Source organism: Silene latifolia, chromosome 11 (assembly GCF_048544455.1).
Source record: "Silene latifolia isolate original U9 population chromosome 11, ASM4854445v1, whole genome shotgun sequence".
In the NCBI taxonomy this organism is placed as follows: domain Eukaryota; kingdom Viridiplantae; phylum Streptophyta; class Magnoliopsida; order Caryophyllales; family Caryophyllaceae; genus Silene; species Silene latifolia.
The window spans coordinates 139106481-139127655 of record NC_133536.1 but is presented as its reverse complement, the minus strand read 5'-3'; the positions used below and the strand labels follow the sequence as shown (position 1 = coordinate 139127655).

Sequence of the window (21175 nt, the reverse complement as noted above, 5' to 3'; positions counted from 1 at the left end):
ATGGGTAAAAAATGCAAGGATTCATAGGCTCGCATTTCATCAAACATAACATGTGCATAAGTTGAGATCACAACAAGCAAGTAAATAAATTATGTGAACATATTAGATTAAGCATGAATCATCCCCCATGTTGGTTTCCCCTAATTTCCCATTAACCCTAGTTAAGATGACTACTCACTCATTATCAACTTTAACATGCTAACAAGGTTGTCAATCATACTAGCAAGACAAAACATGATGAATAAATGAAGATGATTAACAATAATTAAAAAGGGAGTAAGAGAATTATACCTAATTATGATTCCAAAATAATAAGCAAAGAATAATAGAAATACTTGATGATTGATGGAAGGTTGTCAATCTCCCAATAATACCCAAATAATCTTCAATTACCCAAAATAAATGATCATCCTCAACTTGCTTCTTTGGCTCTTCATAGTTTGTACCACTCCTCAAATGGATGGCACTCACCGATTCTTGTCTTGGGGGATTACTTTGATGTGGTAATTGCCCCTTTTGTCTTTGTGAACTTGAAGATGCTAATTGAGACATTTGGGTCTCCAACATCTTTGTGTGAGCTAGTATGTTGTTAATGGCTATGTCTTTTGCTTGGTTATCCTTTTGCATTTGAGTGAAAAACTCTTGTTGGTTCTTTTGCATTTGGAGGACCGCTTTTTGAACATCAAAACCTTGGTCATTTGTTTGATTGTATGGAGTTTGATTTTGATAACCTTGGTTTTGGTTGTAAAAGGGCCTTTGATTTTGGTTTCTCATAGGATGTGGGGTGTATGTTGTTTGAGGGTTTTGAACATTTTGGCTTTTGTATGAGAGGTTGGGATGCAATTTGGTGTTTTCATTGTAATAGTTGGAATAAGGGGTGCCACTCTTGTATGCTTGAAAAGCATTCACTTGTTCACTTGTTCCCCTACATTCATTTTGGTCATGTCCCAAAGTTCCATAACTCTCACATATTCCACTTGGAATTGATGAAGATGCCACCATGGCATTAACATGTTGCTTAGGTGATTTGGAGGCTTCTTCAAGTTTAGCCATAGCCTTCTCAAACTTCAAGTTGATAGTATCAATATGAACACTAAGTTGAGCACCCAATTGAGTAATAGAGTCCACTTCATGCTTTCCTCCTCTAGTAGCCTTCCGAGGTCTACTATATTGTGAGTTATGGACCGCCATTTCCTCAATCTTGTTCCATATTTGATTATCGTCAACTTCGGTAAACATACCATTTGATACCATGTTGAGAATGTTTCGGGAGTCTTCATATAGACCATTCCAAAATTGTTGTACCAAGAACCACTCGCTAAGTCCATGATGAGGACATGAGCGACAAGTTCCTTTGAATCGCTCCCAAGCTTCATACAAAGATTCTTCGTCCCTTTGTTTGAATCCCGTGATTTGGGCTCTTAGCATGTTAGTCTTTTCCGGAGGGTAGAACTTTTTGTAGAAAGCAAGTGCCAATTTCTTCCAAGAGTCAATACCAAGAGTAGCCTTATCAAAGCTCTTTAACCATTGTTTCGCGGTACCAATCAAATAAAAAGGAAATAAGACCCATCGAATTTGGTCTTGAGTCACTCCGGTTTGTGAAATAGCATCACAATAGTCACAAAAAGTCTCCATGTGAGAATGAGGGTCTTCACTAGACATCCCCCCAAATTGGCTTCTTTCGACTAATTGGATAAATGCGGATTTTGCAATGAAATTACTGGTCAAATGTTGTGGTGTGGGAGTACCATTTGGTAGGTTCTCCTCGGTTGGCACGGAATGTGATGAAAATTTAGGCATTGTGGGTTGATTTTGTGGTTGATTTTGTATTGGGTTCCCCTCTCCTTCTCTTGCAAAAGGGTTGATGAACTCAATATTTTTTGGTTGAATATCCACAATCTCACCAATACCTCTCAAAGAATTTCTAGCAAGTCTTCTATTATTGGTCAAAGTTCTTTCAATTTCGTGATCAATGGGTAACAAGTTACCTTGTGATCTTCTAGACATGCAAAATATCAAACAACTCGAAAATAATTAGAACAAACCTTGAGGAATTTTACTTCCTCAAGGCAAATAAAGACACAACTAAGAACAATCAAAGAAAATCAAATCACGTTAACACCATCCCCGGCAACGGGACCATTTTTGGTTCGTCGGTTTTGTTACTCGTCAACAAAAGTTACCTAGACCAAAACAATATAACTTCACAAACTACTCTACTATTAGTAAAGAGGTAAGTAAAGGTTGGATCCCAATGGACGGGTATTGATGTAGGATTTTCGATTGCAAATGGTCGTGTCTAAGGGTGTCACAATTTGGGTTGAGATAAGAGATCACCAAACTAAATAACAATGTAAACAAACAAGCAACATGATTAAAATGAGATGTAAACAATTGATTAAAAGCACTAGGGTGTCATGGGTTCATAGGGGATACATGGGAATTGATCATACAAACATATTCTCAAATTATAAGCAAGCAATTATTGTTGTGATAAGATCGAGTTGGTTTATATCTTACAATCCTAGGAAGGTTTGGGTCCCGGAGCCGAATCGATTAGATTGTACAACACCTACAAGTCGACTTAATCCTCCCTACTCAACTTTATGCATGGTCTAATGAGACTCGAGTTGGTTTATGACTTACAAGTCTCATTGAATAGGTAAGTGATGGGTAAAAAATGTAAGGATTCATAGGCTCGCATTTCATCAAACATAACATGTGCATAAGTTGAGATCACAACAAGCAAGCAAATAAATTATGTGAACATATTAGATTAAGCATGAATCATCCCCCATGTTGGTTTCCCCTAATTCCCCATTAACCCTAGTTAAGATGACTACTCAATCATTATCAACTTTAACATGCTAACAAGGTTGTCAATCATACTAGCAAGACAAAACATGATGAATAAATGAAGATGATTAACAATAATTAAAAAGGGAGTAAGAGAATTATACCTAATGATGATTCCAAAATAATAAGCAAAGAATAATAGAAATACTTGATGATTGATGGAAGGTTGTCAATCTCCCAATAATACCCAAATAATCTTCAATTACCCAAAATAAATGATGAACAATAGAGAAATTAAGGAAATGAGATTTGTATTAATGCTAAATTAAGAGTTGATTACAAGATTAAGATGAGATTAGAACATAAAAAGAGCATATGAAGGACATCCAAATCTAATTAGTACCATGGGGTATTTATACTAAGGATTACGTACATAAATTAGGGTTACTACGGGCTTAAATGACGATTAAGACCCATAAGAAAAGTTGAGGAAGTGCTCCTCTCGAGGGAGATGCTCATCTCCGCTTCGCTAGTCTTCATAGAATATGCTCATCCCGAGCGGTTTGAGGGAGGGACGGCCCGTACTGGAGAGGAATCCGAGCGGCTTGCTGAGGGCGACGCTCGGATTGAGAGGGGCCAGGACGAGCGGATTAGCAACAGGACGCTCGAATTGTAGTAGGCCAGGACGCTCGTCCCGTGCACTGCGACGCCCGGATTGTTAGCCAGTCAGCTTCTCTTCTTTTCTTTCTCCAACAATCCTCAAGGATTTTGTTGGAGATGCACGGATCTTCTCATCATTGCCCATTTACTTCATTATTTACATAGGCCTTCTAGTCTTGTCTTCACTTTGATGCTTGGTCATTAGATTCGATCAATTTAGCTCCATTTTGCCACGAAAATGCAAGGTTCTTACTCCTTTCCTACCAAGGGATCAAAACCTCAAAGAATATGCAAAACGAAAGACTAAAGATAGTAAATGACCCAATTATGCACTAAAACGCATAGGAATGAGGCTAATTTGGGGACAAAATATGCTCTAAAATGAGTCACATTAGCTACCTTGCCAGCTAGTCTCTGAACGTCCTTTGGTTTTTCAGGTGACTCCAATTGCAATACCGCCTTGATCTGCTCGATGCTGGCTTCTATCCCCCTCTGGGTTATAATGTAGCCTAAGAATTTACCAGAGCACACTCCTCCAAAGGTGCATTTAGATGGATTTAGCTTCAACTTGTACTCCCTCAGGGTGCTGAATGTCTCTGCCAGGTGCCGTATATGATCTGTAGCTTTCTCTGATTTCACTACCATATCATCAATATATACCTATTCTTCCTATCTTCTCTTTGAACATGCGGTTGACCAATCTTTGATATGTGGAACCTGCATTCTTTAGGCCGAATGGCATGACGTTGTAACAATATATCCCTCTTTCAGACATGAACGCTGTCTTTTCTTGATCTGCAGGATCCATTTTGATTTGATTGTAGCTACTCCATGCGTCCAGGAATGTCAGCATTTCATGTCCTGTTGTTGCATCCACCATTGCATCGATATGAGGTAGCAGGAAGGGATCCTTAGGGCATGCCTTATTGAAATCAGTGAAGTTCACGCATACTCTCCATTTTCCATTCTTCTTAGGCACCACCACCACGTTGGATAGCCACTCTGGATACTTTACTTCTGTTATCTTCTTTGCTGCCAGAAGGTTGTCTACCTCCTGATTAATTACCTTATTCCTCTCAGCCGCAAACTTTCTTCGCCTCTGCTGGATGGGTTTACATTTTGGGTCCACACTGAGTTTATGTGTTATGATGGATGGGTCTATTCCTATCATGTCGTCATCTGACCACGCAAAGCAATCCATGTTAGCCTGCAGAAATTCGATTAGTTGTTGTCTCAGGTTTCCTGTGCATCCAGCTCCAATTAGCACGGTCCTCTCTGGGTGCAGCTTGTCCAGGTTGATCTGATCTAGCTCCTCAGCTGGGGGCTCAATGTATTTGTCCTGGACAGGCTGCTTCTGTAATTGCTATACTGGACGGCTGGCGGTGCACTTTAGTGCTCTCTTGTAGCAGCCTCTAGCTTCCTCCTGATCTCCTCGTATTATTTATACCCCCTATGGAGTGGGGAATTTTATGCATTAATGATATGTTGAGGGGACTGCTTTCATTTGGTGCAGCCACGGTCTTCCTAGGATGACATTGTAGGTGAAGGGTCCGTCTATGATCAGGTACCTGATCTGCTTGTTGACCCCTCCCACATAGGTTGGGATGACTATCTCGTCCAGTGAGTTAGCTGTCTCCCCACTGAATCCTACCAGCGGGATGGTTTTCTTCTGTAAATCCTTTTTCACTAAATCCCATGTTTTCTATTGTTTTCAGCATGATCAGGTTAACTGAGCTGCTTGTATCTACCAGGACCTTTCTGACTGTACAGTTAGCCATTGACAGGGTGATAATGAGTGCATCATGATGTTCCCGTTCGTCACATATATCTCCTTCATCAAAGGCAACAGTAGGTAGATCACTGTGAGAAATTCTGCAGGAATTTGCTGGCCTATCTCCCTTAGTCTCAGTGGCGTGCCTTTTAGTTGCTGAGTATGTCAATCCACTTAGATCTGAGCCGCCTGTTATCACGTTTATTATCTTGGTGCATGTGGGTGGAGTTGTAGGCTTCGCGGAGCCTACCTTATCCTGCTGCTTTTCCCCACGTGGTAATAGGTGGCTCAGTTCTCCTTGCTCATACAGACGCTTGATCTCCCTTCGCAACGTGTAGCAGTCTTCAGTGTTATGCCCAATGTCACGATGGAACTCACACTTCTTCTTGCTATCTTTTCACCATGCATGTCCTTCTACTGGTGGCTTGGGCCACCTTACTCCATCTCCCATTTCCCTGAGTGCTTTCAGGATTCCTCCGATGCCCGTAGTGAATCCGTACTCTGTCAGAGTAGGGAGTTGTTGATTCTCTTCGATCCTGTTAACTCCCCTTCCATATGGCCTGTATCTTTCATCCCTCTTACTAGTAGACTACTTTCTTGCTGATTTCTCTACGGCTGAGGTGCTGGATACGCTTGGTGTATTAGGCAGGCTGGCTCTGGCTAGGATGTCTTCCTCCAATCTGATTGCGGCAGCTGCTTTTTCTTGTACCGCTTCAAAGCTATGACAAGGTGCATAGTTAGCTGCTTGTATAGGTCGGAGTCATGGTAGAGGCCTCTCCTGAAAGCTTCTACTGCTGTTGAAACATCAAACTCCCGAACTGCCACCTTCTCGTTGTTGAATCTGGTGTTGTATTCCCCAATGGTTTCTCCTGTTCCCTGGACGATTCGGTATAGGTCTTCTGCATGCTTTTGTGGCTTCCGGCTGCTTGCAAATTGCTGGGTGAATGCATTTACCAATTCAGCAAATATGGAGATCGGCCTATTGGGCAGGCTTACAAACCATCGAAGTGATGGCCTCGTCAATGTGGATCCAAATCCCTTGCACACGCAAGCCTCCTTTACTTGCCCTACAGCTGTCACTGTCATCATCTTCTGCTTTTACTGGCTCATATGGTCAAAGGGATCTATCGTGCCATCAAAGAGAGGCATGTTTGGATTTGTGAATCCCTTTGGCATGGCTGTAACGGATATAGCGTCCACAAATGATGAGTCGGCATAACTGTCAGGTGCCACCTTCTCAAGTGGAGGTGCAATCCTGGAACCCTGCTTAGCATCTCTCTTAACTCCAAATATTGCTGGTTAGTTATGCTTCCTGAGTCTGGGGCTTGCCTGTCAGCTACCTGCTGATTCAGCGCGCTGATTCCTGGTCCAAACTGTTGAAGGTTCCGATGTGTCGTGGCAGCTAATGGGGTTGTAGTCACGAGTGTTCCCTGCTGCCAGTTCTCCTGCGGGATGCCTGTGGACCCTGTGCCAGGTGTCTGATTGATTGCTATGAGATTACCCACAGGAAGGCTACCTGACCGTGCTTCCACATGGCTGGTTGGCTGCCAGCTATCTGGTGTGAGGTATTCCAACCCTCGCGGGGTTATCCTTTCATCTGATGATAATGTAGCTAGATCTAGCCTTATTACTAGTTCAGCTGGTATCTGTTGAAGCGGATTCCTGCTGCCTGATGCCCCCTGTGTTAGATCCACTACTGGAGCTCTTTCTTCACATGTCTTGCTTGCTGATGTGATAGACTGCTGCTTCAAAATATCTATCTATGCCCAGAGCTCTATGTCTCTTTTCCTTGCTTTGGCTTCGGCTTTCCTCTGTTCTTCTCTCATGTTTTCCATGGCCTTCTGAAGGTTCTCTACGCCAGCGAGCAGGATTTGTGTTGGACTGGGTGGCGGGGTGAGGCCTGAGCTTGTTGTATTTTTGTCTGATCTGGCTTGGGCTGCGGCAGCAGGTGTTTTGGGAGGTAAAGAAGTTTTTCCCGTAGATGTAATTCTTAGAAGTGTGCCCAGGAGCCTGACTTGACACCGTTGATGCCGGGTTTTGAGTAGAGTTTGGCGGCAACGATGGTTGGCTACTCCCTGACACGACTTCTAATACTTGCTTATCCATTACGTATTTAGATTATCAACGATTGACGACCACAATGCCCCACGGTGGGCGCCAAACTGTTTAGGTGATTTTTACCAAGTTAATTGTATTAGGTCAATGCGGTCTTACTCGTTGGTTGCTTAATTGATCGTTTGTATTTGATATTTTAAATAAGGAAATAAAGTAGGGAATATAAATTGACACGTAGAATTTGGTGACGCGGAAAACCCAACGTGGGAACAACTGCGGGAGGACGGTACCCTGCCAAATATTGCACTAGCTTCGAATGAGAGGATGAATACAATTGAGACGGAATGTAAAGTTAGCTAGCACAAGGTATTGTGTGTGAGATCCTGAATATCCTTCTTTGATGGCTTCCTTGGCTATTTATAGAGTAAGAACCCTAGGTCTATCCTACCACGTTTATGGAAAGGAATATAACTTCCATAATAACTCTTTCCATAACACGCCATCTCCTTCCATTCTCTCTGATCTCCATGTCTTCTCCCTGAACTCTTTCTTAAACACGGACGCTCTTCTCAGTGGGCCTCGCCTTCCCTTACGCGCTTCCTGACCCATCTGACCTTCCTCCACCCACGGACTCCCCTTTCATGGTTCATCCCTTCATGGCCCATTTCCTCAATTATTTACTAAGTGGGCTTTACCTATTATGTAAATTTTAGCCTAAACAATTATGTTATTATTATAAACTAAAATGTTTGCAATTACATATCTTTTGCCTTTGACAAACTTCCCATTATTTAAAGTAGTTCCTTTTGGATAATGACAAAAGAAAGGCACCCAAAATGAAAAGGCACGAAGACAAGATTTCACCAAATCCAACAAACAAAGCCAAGAGGAACAAATCCAAAGGGAACAGAATAACTCTCAAATTAGGAGACTTGATCATTTAGTAAACCGCAAACATGGAAATCACTTACATGAGTGTGCACTCCGCACCCTTAAACACATGATATAGTATTTTCAAGTTCACCCATCTTTGAACAATTGAACAAAACCCCGACTATGCTAAATGGCTGATGATTTCACTTAAATAACCAACAAACACAAGTATAGATTTCGTGGTTTAGATCATTATTCCTTTGCATGTATGTCAATGGATATTTTACATTGTCAATATGATTCATTACATATCCACAAAAATGTTAGAAATTCTTGATATATATATAAAGACAAATCAAACAAAATGTCACATTGATTATGTTTTCTCTTATATATTTTGAAAGGAATTTTGAAGATTATTTATACTTATAATAGTGTTTACAAAAGAAATTGGTAGACTTGAGTTGTAAGGTAGGAGTATATTATTTTACTCTCATTTGTGATAGGTGTGAGCACGTTACAATTTGTGATGGACTCATAATGTGACCATCTTAATGAGAAAATTTGATTATAGGTGGTTACATTTTATTTTAAAGTGGTAATATTTGTGCCGTCTCAATTTGTGATCGTCACAAGCAAGACGCTTTGATTGTTTTAATAGATTTGTATTGGAGACTTGGAGTTGAAGGAAGGGAGGATTATTTTGATAGATTAATATACTAGAAATATTCATAAATGACGATTGAACAAGCACGCATATGTCCTTACCGAGTACATTCATTGATTTCTCTTATATTGCGAGTGATTCGACCTTAGTGACTTTTTTAGTTCATATATGCAGTACTTTTTACTAGCTCAACAGGGTTAATGTTAATTTGTCTTTGGCAGACAGAAACCCCAACAGATGTATACAAAGATTCTGAAGACCGATTTCGGACATGGTATTTCCCTTCTTCCAACTTCACCCTCATGATCTTTTGGTCTAAATTCCTAGTCAAGTCTGAAGAAAGAATGGTCAACAATTCCGGGACTGGAAGTTTCAATCTTCACCTTGACCAGGTTGATCAGAAATGGGCCTCAAAGCTTCCTGCCTTAGACTATGCCATTATATCGGCTGCTCACTGGTTCTTCAGGCAAAACTACCTATATCACCAAGGTAAGCTAATCGGATGTGTCTACTGTAACGAACCAAATGTCACTGAGCTAGGACTCAATTACGCTCTCAGAATGTCGATACGAGAGGCACTTAAACACATCAATGAGTGCAAGGAGTGTAAGACAGGAATGTTGACCTTCGTAAGGACATTTTCACCAGCACATTTTGAAAATGGGGCTTGGAACACTGGTGGTACCTGCAATAGAACCGGTCCTGACAGTGAAGAGAAGGCAAAGGAGAGAAGTTTCGAGTTGGAATTAGGGGAATTACAAGTGGAGGAATTGGAAAGGGCGAGAAAAGACGCGTCAGGGTTAGGGTCTAGGAAACGGTTTAGGGCTTTGGATGTGACCCGGGTTATGTTAATGAGGCCAGATGGTCACCCAGGGGAGCACTGGGGTAACAAGTATATGCAAGGGTATAATGATTGTGTTCATTGGTGTATGCCTGGACCAATTGATGTATGGAATGATTTGTTGCTGGCTGTTATGATGCGAGAAGACGGGTTTTCACAATGATTTTCGGTTTTAGGAAAGATACAGCAGGGATAGTACATAACTCAGGTATACAATATTTACATTCTATACATGACAGTGAATACAGAATCAGTTTCGGCAAGAATTGGATTTGGTTGGGATGTACCTTCTGGTCGTATACATGTAACTGGAGATAAATATGGTATAGGCATGATCTGTTGTACTTTATACAGGAAATACTCATTTGATGAATACAGAACTGTGTGTTACTCATTTGATGAATACAGAACTGTGTGTTGTAACGGAGGCGTCCCGTTACCCAATAGTTAGTTGATTAGGGTGATAAGAACAAAATATAGCGAATAATAAATAAAGTGACACACAGATATACGTGGTTCACCAGTAAAATAACTGGCTACGTCCACCCTGAAGGAGAGCAAAATTCACTATTGTGGAGATAATAGTACAAAAGTAGACCGGTATACACGCGCTCAATATGAGCCAAAAGTATACCCTATTCTACCAACAAAATAGTAATACAAAAGAGACTACCCAAATGAGATTAAGGACAAACGATCTTGTGGCCGCCAAGATCCGAACAGATTCCTTCAATCTCCAAATTCAGACGAACGCCAATTTACTTGAGCCCGGAACAAACTGAAGCTTCCTCCCGGAGGGAACCTCACAAATCGACTCTCATACGATTGTGCTCACAAATACTATCTTCACCTCCTTAATTAACCTAGACTAATACAAGAGCTTTTATATAGATTTATTCTGCCCTAAGTAAGAGATCTAGACTAATTAGGAAACAAAGATAATTAGGAAATTAATATCTAATTTCCTAAATAACCCACGTACAAACCAAAAACAAGTAAAGGACTAAGTAGTTTAGGAAACCCACTAAACTAAATCCCTAAACAAAGTCAAACGTAGTATGTAAAGTCTAAGCTTAGCAAACCAATGAAATCTACCACCTGCGAACTGCTTGCACACCTAGGCTTGACATCATTCCTTTAACGCCTTCACTTTTTCTGGCTCGTACTTTAGCTTAGTCCGTCTACAACACAAATTCAAGGCACCAAATTCCTAACACTGTGTTTGAAGATTGATGTCACAACTTGATGTATAATTTGTTTTTCGTAGAGAAAAAGCAACATTACTGCTTATTGTCACTCCCTCGATATTTTTCTAGGCAACACTCCAAAAACAAAGGTAAATAATGATAGATGAACCATCTCAACCAAAACCTAGACCCAACTATTATAAATATTCCTATTACGCTCCCTCACTCAAATGCCCGTTGGGCTTGAAGAGTGGTTAGTTGTGCACCGGCTCCCCCGTACCGGAACCCGTGACCTTCGGTCACACTGACTTTGATACCATGATAGATGAACCATCTCAACCAAAACCTTAAGGTGATGGTTGAGGCCCAACTATTATAAATATTCCTATTAAATACTCCCTCTGTCCCGGTCATTTGTTGTCCTTTTCTATTTTGGGGTGTCTCGTTCATTTGTTGTCCTTTCTATTTTAAGAATGAATTTAATTGATGAGTAATTTGATCATTCACACTAAATTTATTCCACTTGTTGTTAGGGTGCAAACTCTTGTCCCACATCGGTAGAATAAAGATGAAAGCTCATCTTTATAGGTGTTTACAAAATATAATAGTACGAGGCCTTTTGGGAAGGAGCCCAAGAGTAAATCCGTGAGGGCTTGGCCCAAAGTGGACAATATCGTACTATTATGGGTTGTGGACACAGGTGCAGCAGAGGCCCAACACAGGATATTTCACGCTTCCGCACAACAAGTGGTATCAGAGCCCAAGGTTCGACTTGGGCTAGACACGAGGATGCATCAACAGGCCCAAGACTTGAAGTTGTACACTGTAAGGCATGGAACTCCTAGCTCGGGGTGAGTCCTTGAGCAGACCCGGTCCAGGGTTAAATGGATGAAAGGCGTCATAGGTCTTGTGGGACAAAAGACCATTTGTGTACTAGAACTGTTGATCAGGTGGACCCTTATCAGATTGGGTGCCACAGTCCAGTGGGTCCTTTCAAGGTTGGATGCCGAGACCGTTTGTGTTCTAGGACTTCTGAAGTGACGAACCCGGTCCAGGGTATATTGGATGCAGAGGATGTTCGATATGCATGTGTAGCAAATTCCCCAAAAAGGGCACATGGACATGCAGGCTCAGGAGCATGTGGGGGCACTCACTTGACCAGGCGGTGACATGTGGTGCAAGACATGGCTCGTGGTAGCATGGTGTGTCGGCTAAGGGGAGGTTATCAAGACTTGTGATGTTTCGGGTGTCTAGAAGTTGGGGCTGTAGAGTGGGAGAGTCCTTCATGGAGGTCAAGGTCCGAGTCAAAGATGATGGTCTTTGGTTTGAGGGGAGGATTGTTAGGGTGCAAACCCTTGTCCCACATCGGTAGAATAAAAATGAAAGCTCATCTTTATAGGTGTTTACAAAATATAATAGTACGAGGCCTTTTGGGAAGGTGCCCAAGAGTAAATCCGTGAGGGCTTGGCCCAAAGCGGACAATATCGTACTATTATGGGTTGTGGACACAGGTGCAGCAGAGGCCCAACACAGGATATTTCACGCTTCCGCACAATACTTGTCATTTAGTAATTGGTCCCCTTCCCTTTCCTTGGAGGTCAAGGTCCGAGTCAAAGATGATGGTCTTTGGTTTGAGGGGAGGATTGTTAGGGTGCAAACCCTTGTCCCACATCGGTAGAATAAAAATGAAAGCTCATCTTTATAGGTGTTTACAAAATATAATAGTACGAGGCCTTTTGGGAAGGTGCCCAAGAGTAAATCCGTGAGGGCTTGGCCCAAAGCGGACAATATCGTACTATTATGGGTTGTGGACACAGGTGCAGCAGAGGCCCAACACAGGATATTTCACGCTTCCGCACAATACTTGTCATTTAGTAATTGGTCCCCTTCCCTTAGTCTTTGTGCCAAAACCAAAGGACAACAAATGACCGGGACGGAGGGAGTAATTGACTAGACAGAGAATACTATGATCAAATTTGACAATTTTCCCATTGCATATCAAAATACTAATAGAAAAATTAGTGACCAGAAACTTCAGCAATATAGTTTATTGAATCGTACTGTTGGTTGCTCAAGTAAAGGAAAACTAATGCATACAATATGATCCTTAAAATTTAGAACGACATAGCTTACTTTACATACTGAAGTTACCAATACTGATCCCTTTGTGAGTCTTGGCATCTTGCTTGCGCTTAAGACTATATATAATGTATCGAATAGGAAACAATGCAGGTTATGGCGGGTTTAACGGACTCCGGTCAATTCATGCTTACATATGGACACAACCATCAGACTACCTTGAGGTCGAACTATTTTTACAGACTCAAGTTACCTGATAGCCTCAAAATGTATTTTCTGTTATTGTCAGAAGTTGAGTGCACAGTTATGTCAGCTTGAAGATAAAGATTCGGGTTTGGAACTTGCTAACAAGGGCTCCTTCTGTGAAGATGATTCCAAGTCTTCAGATCGAAAATCAGTGCAGATCTCTTCCGTGGCTTTTCCCCACATTACAGCGTAAAAGCCAAGGGATATCACTACTGATCCTATTATGCTGCAATGAGAGCCAATTCAAAGTGTTTATTGCTCGAATAAAGGCACCTATAGAACATAGGTATGCTAATACTTCTGATTTGGGTCCATTTGGGTTCATGGGTTGTTTTTTGTATGTTCAAGTTCGGTCAGTATTTCCGTTCTATTCAAACCCTTCATATCACATCGCGTACCCTTCCAACTCTTGACTCTCAAACATAGGGTATGACATGGGTCTGGGTAATGTAGTTAGATCTCATACCTTCCAAGATAAAGGGTATCCCCGAGGAATATGACCCCCATTCCAGCAGCAATAGCTATGGACAATGGTTTGAACATTGCAATGTAAAATGGCCCTTTTCGGCGCAAGATATATGTATGGATTGTATTGGACAAAAACGAGTCTAGCAAGCCCTGTATGATAAGACCACGAAGAGATGAGAGACATTCGCCAAGACGATAAAAAAGACTGATAGTTTGGTCAGACAACAGGGTATTTATACGTACTGAGTAGAGAATAGCAGCCAAAGATATGTCGGGCTTCAGTATCCAAGCTGCCCTGTCCGGTTCTGTAACTGATGATATCGCTCCTGTGATAATCGCTGCAAAAAAGCTGTAGTAGAAGACTACCACAAGTTCCGCAGGGTACTCCTTAATGATCTTTGCCTGAAACATGGCCACACTGACACTAAGAAAATGATGGTATAAGAAGTAATACTCATTGAATTGTGCGCAAGTCTGTCTATAAGACATGCACCGGGTATGCTTTTCACATTTCCGTAATTTCGATTATACTACATGCGGAGATACTTCATCTAGTCAAGTCAAGTAAGTTGACAAAATTTCCATAACAATGAGTAAAAGTTTGTTCATAATGAGATGCATTTGTTAGAAGAAAAAATCGCGCTCTTATGATTACCAAGTACAGCCACTAAAAGTTTGCTCTTCGATGACCAACTACACTTTTGACGTAGGACTACTGATCTGGTCCCTGAGGATTACAACTCTTTAACAAAAAATAAAAGCAAGGTTTGTACCTGTACAATATACCAAACTGGAGTAAGAATGTAGTCACCCCCTAGCAGAAGGCCGCCGAATATCCACTTGGAATTCGAAGAGTGGAGAAAGTTGATAGAGGTTGCTGATAATTTTGGAGCAGACATCAATATAGACGGCCCCTTGTAAAAGATGATGACCAATGCACCTGCTATAGATACCAATGTGCCAATAATCTTGACTTGACTGCTAGAACTTCTCCACACCAGTTTTTCCATTCTGTGCTTGTGTAATTTTTTAGAAACAGCACTCAGCTTTTACCCCATATCGACCACCATTTAAAAAAAAAAATACTGTCGAATTTTATTTTACTCGAGTGTTTGAGGACAGAAAGAACCAGCCAATTGATCTAACCAACAATCAAAACTTCTAGTCAAATGTAGTTTCTTGCTCAAGTTTTTTTTTTTTTTTTTTTTTAAATGAGCACACTATGTCGCGAGTGACAATCGAACTCGCAACTTCATGATCGGAGAAAGAATATTTTATTAATTAACAAAATAAAATTTATGTTTGTACCTAGGTAAATATTTATGTTTGTACTCGTGGCTTTTGTTATTAATAATTTTATTAATAATACTTATGTAATGAACCGTTTAAAAACAAATGCTTTGAACAAGTCTGTTTAGGTTATAGAAAGTTTAAATCTGGTGATCTTTAAGAGACAATTGACCTCATTCATATAATGGTTCGAATTTGGGTGATAATAACCCACTATGGCACTAACACAACCATGTCATTGTCTAATTTGTTTATTAGATACCCTCTATAAAATTAGCGCCTATATAATTTTTTACACAAATTAACCATAAGAAGGTCACCTATAAAATCATCATAAAAGTAGCGTCATTTAGATGCGTTATTTTGGTCTGAAATAATAAGACGAGATGTTGTAACCAACTTACAGCCAAATGTAATCGCTATTGAAAAATAAGTTATCATAAGCGATAATACTGACTGTATCATTATGATTACATTTAACCATAAAATAATTATATATGTCGTCTGATACTTCATATGAAAATTGGCCGTCTTAAAGTAAGAATTTGCGAAAAATTATGGTTAATCAAGATAGCACGCAATTAACAGGATTAGAAATGGACAAATTGTTGGCTCTTGGTGGGTCAGAAAAGCTGGTTATCTCAACTTTCATGCAATTACCATTCCACCAAGTTAGAAAAATCCAGACGCAAGCTACGAATATTAGGGAGAGTAGTGAAAAAGAAAAATAGGATTTTTTTAGGTGTACCTAGTCAACCTATAAGTTGTAGATGTGTAATTAACTCACTTCATGTTGTACTCTGTATTATTATTCACTAGGCTCTAATTGTTCGTCTACCTTTAATTAGAACATTTTTCATAAAAAAAATATCAAAAGGTAAATAAATGATTTGAAGGAAGGAACAAGGAATAACTTTGTCTAACTTTTCGGAACACCCTGAAAGTAGACCTGTTAAACGGGTTGGGCGGGCGGGTTACGGGTTCGGTCATTTCAGCTTCGGGTAAAATACGGGTCGGCTCAGTTTCGGGTTTGTGAAATACGGGTTTATACGGGTTTTGGGTCGGGTTAGGGTCAAAACGGATCTTCGTTACTCCTTTTTAAATAATTGTATAAATTATTATTTTTCCATCTCTTTATTCGAGATTTTTTTGTATCCTTTTATTTACTCTTAAATTCATGATCAATTTATCTTTTATTTTTCTATCTAGTAGTCTCCCTTTTTTACATAACATATACTGTATATGTTATGTAAAAAAGGGAGACTACTAGATAGAAAAATAAAAGATAAATTGATCATGAATTTAAGAGTAAATAAAAGGATACAAAAAAATCTCGAATAAAGAGATGGAAAAATAATAATTTATACAATTATTTAAAAAGGAGTAACGAAGATCCGTTTTGACCCTAACCCGACCCAAAACCCGTATAAACCCGTATTTCACAAACCCGAAACTGAGCCGACCCGTATTTTACCCGAAGCTGAAATGACCGAACCCGTAACCCGCCCGCCCAACCCGTTTAACAGGTCTACTTTCATTGATGGCTATTAAATTAGGTTATTTCATTTACGTTCGTATGTTTGGTCTGTTGCAGGAATGGTTGCCGATAAACGGGAGGAACTGAAACAGCTCATTAAATACAAATTAATAAAATTGAACACATTGAACAAAAACAAAACAATGGGGAATGAATTACCTTGAGGATTAGTAACACAATGAAGGAAATCAAATTAGGGGAAATATAAGAGAGAAGGATGAAGAAGGGAAGGGAATGAGAAAGTAAACATCAAACACACACAAGGTTAATAAAGAAAGGCAGAAGGGCAAAATCGTCCTAAAAATATGTTTTATCCCAGAAATTTTGAAAATTGACGGAAATTTGGCCGGATTCCGATATTGGGTGCAATTTGTAAACTGAGCAATTAACTTGGGTGTAATTTAATAAAAAAATTTGACGTGGGAGTTAATGTAAAAATGTGTATTTGACGTGGGTGTAATTGATAATTTACTCTATAATATATTTACTAGTTTCACACCCGTGCGTTGCAACGAGGTAATTAACTTAATTATAATATAAAACTTGTGTGTTGCAACTGGTACAATAATTGGAAGATTCAAAATATTTTGGTCTGATACCTAAATTCAATGATACTCTTATTTATAGTCATGAGATTATCCCACCTTATAATAATCTTTTGATGTGGGACAATTTAACTATTTAGATGTATATTCATCATAATTACATAATTTTTCAAAGTGAGACAATAATATACTTAGAAGTACACTATATTTTTCGCACCTAATTCGACATCAAACATGGTTTACTAATAAGCAAATACTCCCTCCAATCCGCTATTTTCTTCCCATTGTTTGTGGGCACCGGTATTAAGGAGATGAATAAAATCTACATTATATAAAAGCCAAGTCTTTTTAAGACTTCTGATAGGCTGCTTCAATTAAGGAGATAAAAAAACTTTTGACCCCACCACTACTTATACAATCACTTGCATAAATTTTGATCAATTAATTTCTTACTTCAATAATTTTTAATGCATCGTTAACTAAGTAAATTTAATAACTACGGAATTAACCAACATAACAAATATAGGTCTAAAAGATCTCGCAAAAAAAAAAAATCACTGAAATGAAAATTTTAAAAATCGAAAAAAATACCATAATAATTATACTGAATAAATCATTATGGTGATTTTTTTAGCATAAAAATCACCATAGTAATACATAACAAATACTTATATCGATAAAAAAAAATATTTAAAATCGAAAAAAAAAAATCACCATAATATTTTAAAAACAACCCGTGCATTTTTATGCACGGGTCTAAAACTAGTAAGAGTAAAAGAGTTGGGTGGGGTTTGGTGATAGCAGAGTGATGAATAATTAGGAATAAAATAATGAATTGTGGGCCACAAACATTAAAGATGCTTATTTTCTTTAATTTTAGTTCTAACGACATGGTTTTTGTTAATTTTTTTCAATTATATATTTTAATACATGGTATAGTAAGAATTTTTTTTTTCTCTAATATATATGTAATATCTCAACTTTGTGCGAAATGTTGAACTGATAAGTTGTTATATGGTGCGTGACAAATTGTGAGTAGCGACTATATATCTTCTGTAGCGACTATATATCTTCTAATCATTTGATTAATTAATCATGTGCTAAAACTATGCTTTAAAACATATATCAGCATGCTTTATTTAATATTTTGAAAGTTGGAATATTTTTAATCATTTTATATTAGTATAATTTGCTTTAAATACTAAATTTTAATAAAATTTCCCATCAACGGGTCGGGTTACGGGTCAGGTCGGGTCTTGGCCCTAAATGTGCGAGTCATTACCGGGTCGGGTCATTTTCGGGTTCACATTTTATCGGGTCGGGTTCGGGCAGGTTATTTTCGGGCGGGTTTCAGTCGGTTTTCCGGGCCAGGTCATCTTTTGACCGGTCTACCTGAAAGTCACATGTTTATTAGTAGGGCAATTAAGTCCCTTTCCTGGTATTTCCGTAGCAAATTCATTTTAGTGATGGAAAAAAGGGAAATTAGTAGTGTGTATTTAATAACACATCTAAAAACACTAGAAATTTGAGAGAAAACGCACGGAAGTATAGTACTCCGTATGTGATAAGAGAGAGAGAAGAAAAGAACCTGAAAAGGATGGCTAAAATGAAAGTGAAAGCAGGAATGAGATTGCTCATTGCTGAAGCAAGCGTGGGGGATCCATACTCTATGCCTTTATACCCGGACAATAAACATGCTGCCCTGTCCAACCATTACCATCCATTTTCAACATCATCACTTAGATTTTCAACCCTGGCTTTATTTTATTTTTAACTTCATACTGAGAACTCATCAAGGCCGGCTAGTCTACGGAGACCAGAGTAGTAACTAGTAATCAAGGTCTCCACACTTAATATTAACTCTCTAAATAAATAAATAAATATATGAAAATACAATCTACCATCTAGGACAAGACTCAGCTGTCACGGAAATTAGATTTGTCTCGATTGAGAGGAGCAAATTGTGGTGTAAATTATTGCTGCTACCCATCAGGAGCGTCTAATACCCCGGGCGATCACGAGCGGCGGAACCGGGCCTCTAGTTTTGGCCACCAAATTTATAAGCTTTACTAATAAAATTTAATACAAACCTGTAATACACTTTATAGTACACTTTATACATTCATATTTGGGACCTCATTTTTTTATCGTGCACCGGGCCTCTATTTACTTTAAGACGACCCATACTTTGATACGGAGTACATTAACCCATACTTTGTATCATCATAATTTCTTGAAACTTTACAAGTGTGTACTCATTAAATCTCCCACTTTCTCCCAAAGTGGGAGATTAAAACGGTTCAAACACCATACAACTTGCATAGGTGAGACAAGTCTTTTGCTAATATCTAGGCATTTTATTTTTGTCTTTTTTATGCAAATGATATGGTATTTGACACGTCTTAAGTTTAAGACCGATACCTCCATCTTATCTATGCGAATGATATTGTAAGAAAAATCTAATGTTTATAACCAACTATAATACGGAGTTGCTTATTGAGTTGCATAAGCTACTACAGAGTAGAAAGTTGTTCCACGCCTCGTTTTTAAAATGGATGTTGTTATTTGCTACTCCCTCCATTCAACCCCACTTTACATGTTTGTTTTATCGCATTTGCCAACGCGACTTTTGCGCGGTAAATATCTTTAGCTACGTATTTGCAAAAATTATAAAAGTTAGATATTTTTAATGTACTCTTAAAGACGAATCAAATAAGATCTCACATAAATATATTTTAACTTACGTATCGAGAGAAAATTGAAGTTGAATGTCCGCTTGTAAATAGTGTGCAAAAGAGAAACATGCAAAGTGGAGTTGAATGGAGGGAGTACCTTTTTGTGCTTAAAACACACAAAGGGGATTCAGGATAACACTAAAGAAAATTGTATGGATTGATCGACGGCTACTTGATCAAGCGCCCGACTCGGTCCTTGATCGTTCTTTAAAAAAGAATCCTACTCAGTAATCAGTATTATATATAAGCAAGAATATATAAGATGGTGAGACACATACCCAATAAGTGAAAGGAGGAAAAGTTTGGCAATGATTGTTGAGGTTAATGGAGGAAGCAAAGGTCTTCTGCATAAAAAATTGGAAGGGAAGAGAATAAAGGCAGCAATAGAATAAGAGTAAACAACAAAAACATAGTAACTCATTCCGTTGTTAGTGGCAGCCTTAAAAACTGTATTGACACCAACATTTGCACACTCAAGAGCCACCATGAGTACGAAAGGAAGAACATCTTTGTACAAGTACCCTCCTTCCATCCTCTCTAATAACTAAGAAAATATGGGGAGTTGTATACTTGTACTCCGTATTATTTAGATGGTGGGGGTCCTGGATTTTGATTTTCTTTGTGGTCTTTAAAGTTGCGGTCATTTTGAGCAAGTGGTTGCACTATTTTTGTCTTTCTGATTATGACTTGTGAATTGCCCCGCTTAGATTGCTTTTATTTAGATCAAGTCTCATACTCCATTATTTGAGTGATTTTTGAGTATGGGGTTAAAGACTAAAGACTAGTTTTTGTACCGTGAAAAATTATTGATACGTTTCGGTGAATTATTTGTGTAAGTTGTGATTATTGTCGGGTCAGGTTGGATAAGGACAGGTCTACACTTAAACCAAAATGTGGCCTACTTTTATTACCCGTGTCCATTATAGCAGCCCTAGTTTGATTGTGCAAACCCGTCCATCAAAATAAGCAGGCCCACCCGCAAGTCCGGGGGCTCAAAGTTTAAACAAAACAATCGGTTGTTAACCTAAACAAAATTACCTACTACCAAGAATAAAGTAGGTTTATGAGTTATTATTTTTTTTGGGTTCGACTTCGTTTTGCTTAAATTTACGTAGAAAAATAATTAGTTATAGTTCTATACGTTTACTTTTATGTTATTAAAGTTGTCATATGAAAAATAGAAATATATTTTTCTTTAACGGGCCGGTCCATGGACATTTCTCTTAGTCCATACCCGCCCATTTTTCTTTAACTAGTTCTTATCATAGCTCCCTTCCCTTGCTCTTCCCTCATTGAAGAGATGCGTTCATAAGCTTGAATGACTAGTGCTTATAGGGATTGAAAGTATTACTCATGTCAACAAAATGCACTTTCTTTTCTGGAAATCCATAATAAGAACTCCATAGTTTTTTTTTTTTTTTTTTT

General features: G+C 38.9%; 2 protein-coding genes and 1 non-coding gene across 5 annotated transcripts in view; 2 read left to right on the top strand and 1 right to left on the bottom strand.

The window, feature by feature from the left end:
• Window positions 1-10057, top strand: part of LOC141611928 (xyloglucan O-acetyltransferase 3) — a 57177-nt gene extending 47120 nt beyond the window's left edge. Inside the window, exon 3 of the mRNA XM_074430586.1 lies at window positions 9044-10057. Within this exon, the coding sequence (XP_074286687.1) occupies window positions 9044-9826 (783 nt within the window). The 3' untranslated portion in view covers window positions 9827-10057. The remainder of the gene's footprint in view (window positions 1-9043) is intronic.
• Window positions 1322-1428, top strand: LOC141615547 (small nucleolar RNA R71). The gene has a single exon (XR_012529963.1). It is a non-coding gene; the product is annotated as a small nucleolar RNA R71 (small nucleolar RNA).
• A 2815-nt stretch (window positions 10058-12872) lies between the features above and the next one.
• Window positions 12873-20388, bottom strand: LOC141611927 (WAT1-related protein At4g15540-like). Of its 3 annotated transcripts, none has more exons than XM_074430583.1 (6): window positions 20029-20388; window positions 18604-18717; window positions 14417-14654; window positions 13887-14045; window positions 13642-13793; window positions 12873-13401 (listed from the first exon to the last, which is right to left on the bottom strand). In XM_074430583.1, the coding sequence occupies exons 1-6, from the start codon at window positions 20280-20282 to the stop codon at window positions 13239-13241; spliced, it is 1080 nt and encodes a 359-aa protein (XP_074286684.1). In that variant the 5' UTR covers window positions 20283-20388; the 3' UTR covers window positions 12873-13238. The 3 variants fall into 3 exon arrangements, with proteins under 3 accessions (XP_074286684.1, XP_074286686.1, XP_074286685.1); XM_074430585.1 differs by having other exon boundaries at window positions 18604-18712; window positions 20029-20165; XM_074430584.1 differs by lacking the exon at window positions 20029-20388 and adding an exon at window positions 19848-19953.
• Window positions 20389-21175: the final 787 nt, after the last annotated feature.

Bases quoted from the DNA above. Each gene is read 5' to 3' on its own strand.
- LOC141611927 (XM_074430583.1), bottom strand. From the start codon at position 20,282: ATGGAAGGAGGGTACTTGTACAAAGATGTTCTTCCTTTCGTACTCATG. The intron at 14,046-14,416 runs GTACAAACCTTG...GCCATGTTTCAG, and splicing joins CAGTTTGGTATATTGTACAG to GCAAAGATCATTAAGGAGTA. The intron at 13,402-13,641 runs GTATGAGATCTA...CTCTCATTGCAG, and splicing joins GATACCCTTTATCTTGGAAG to CATAATAGGATCAGTAGTGA.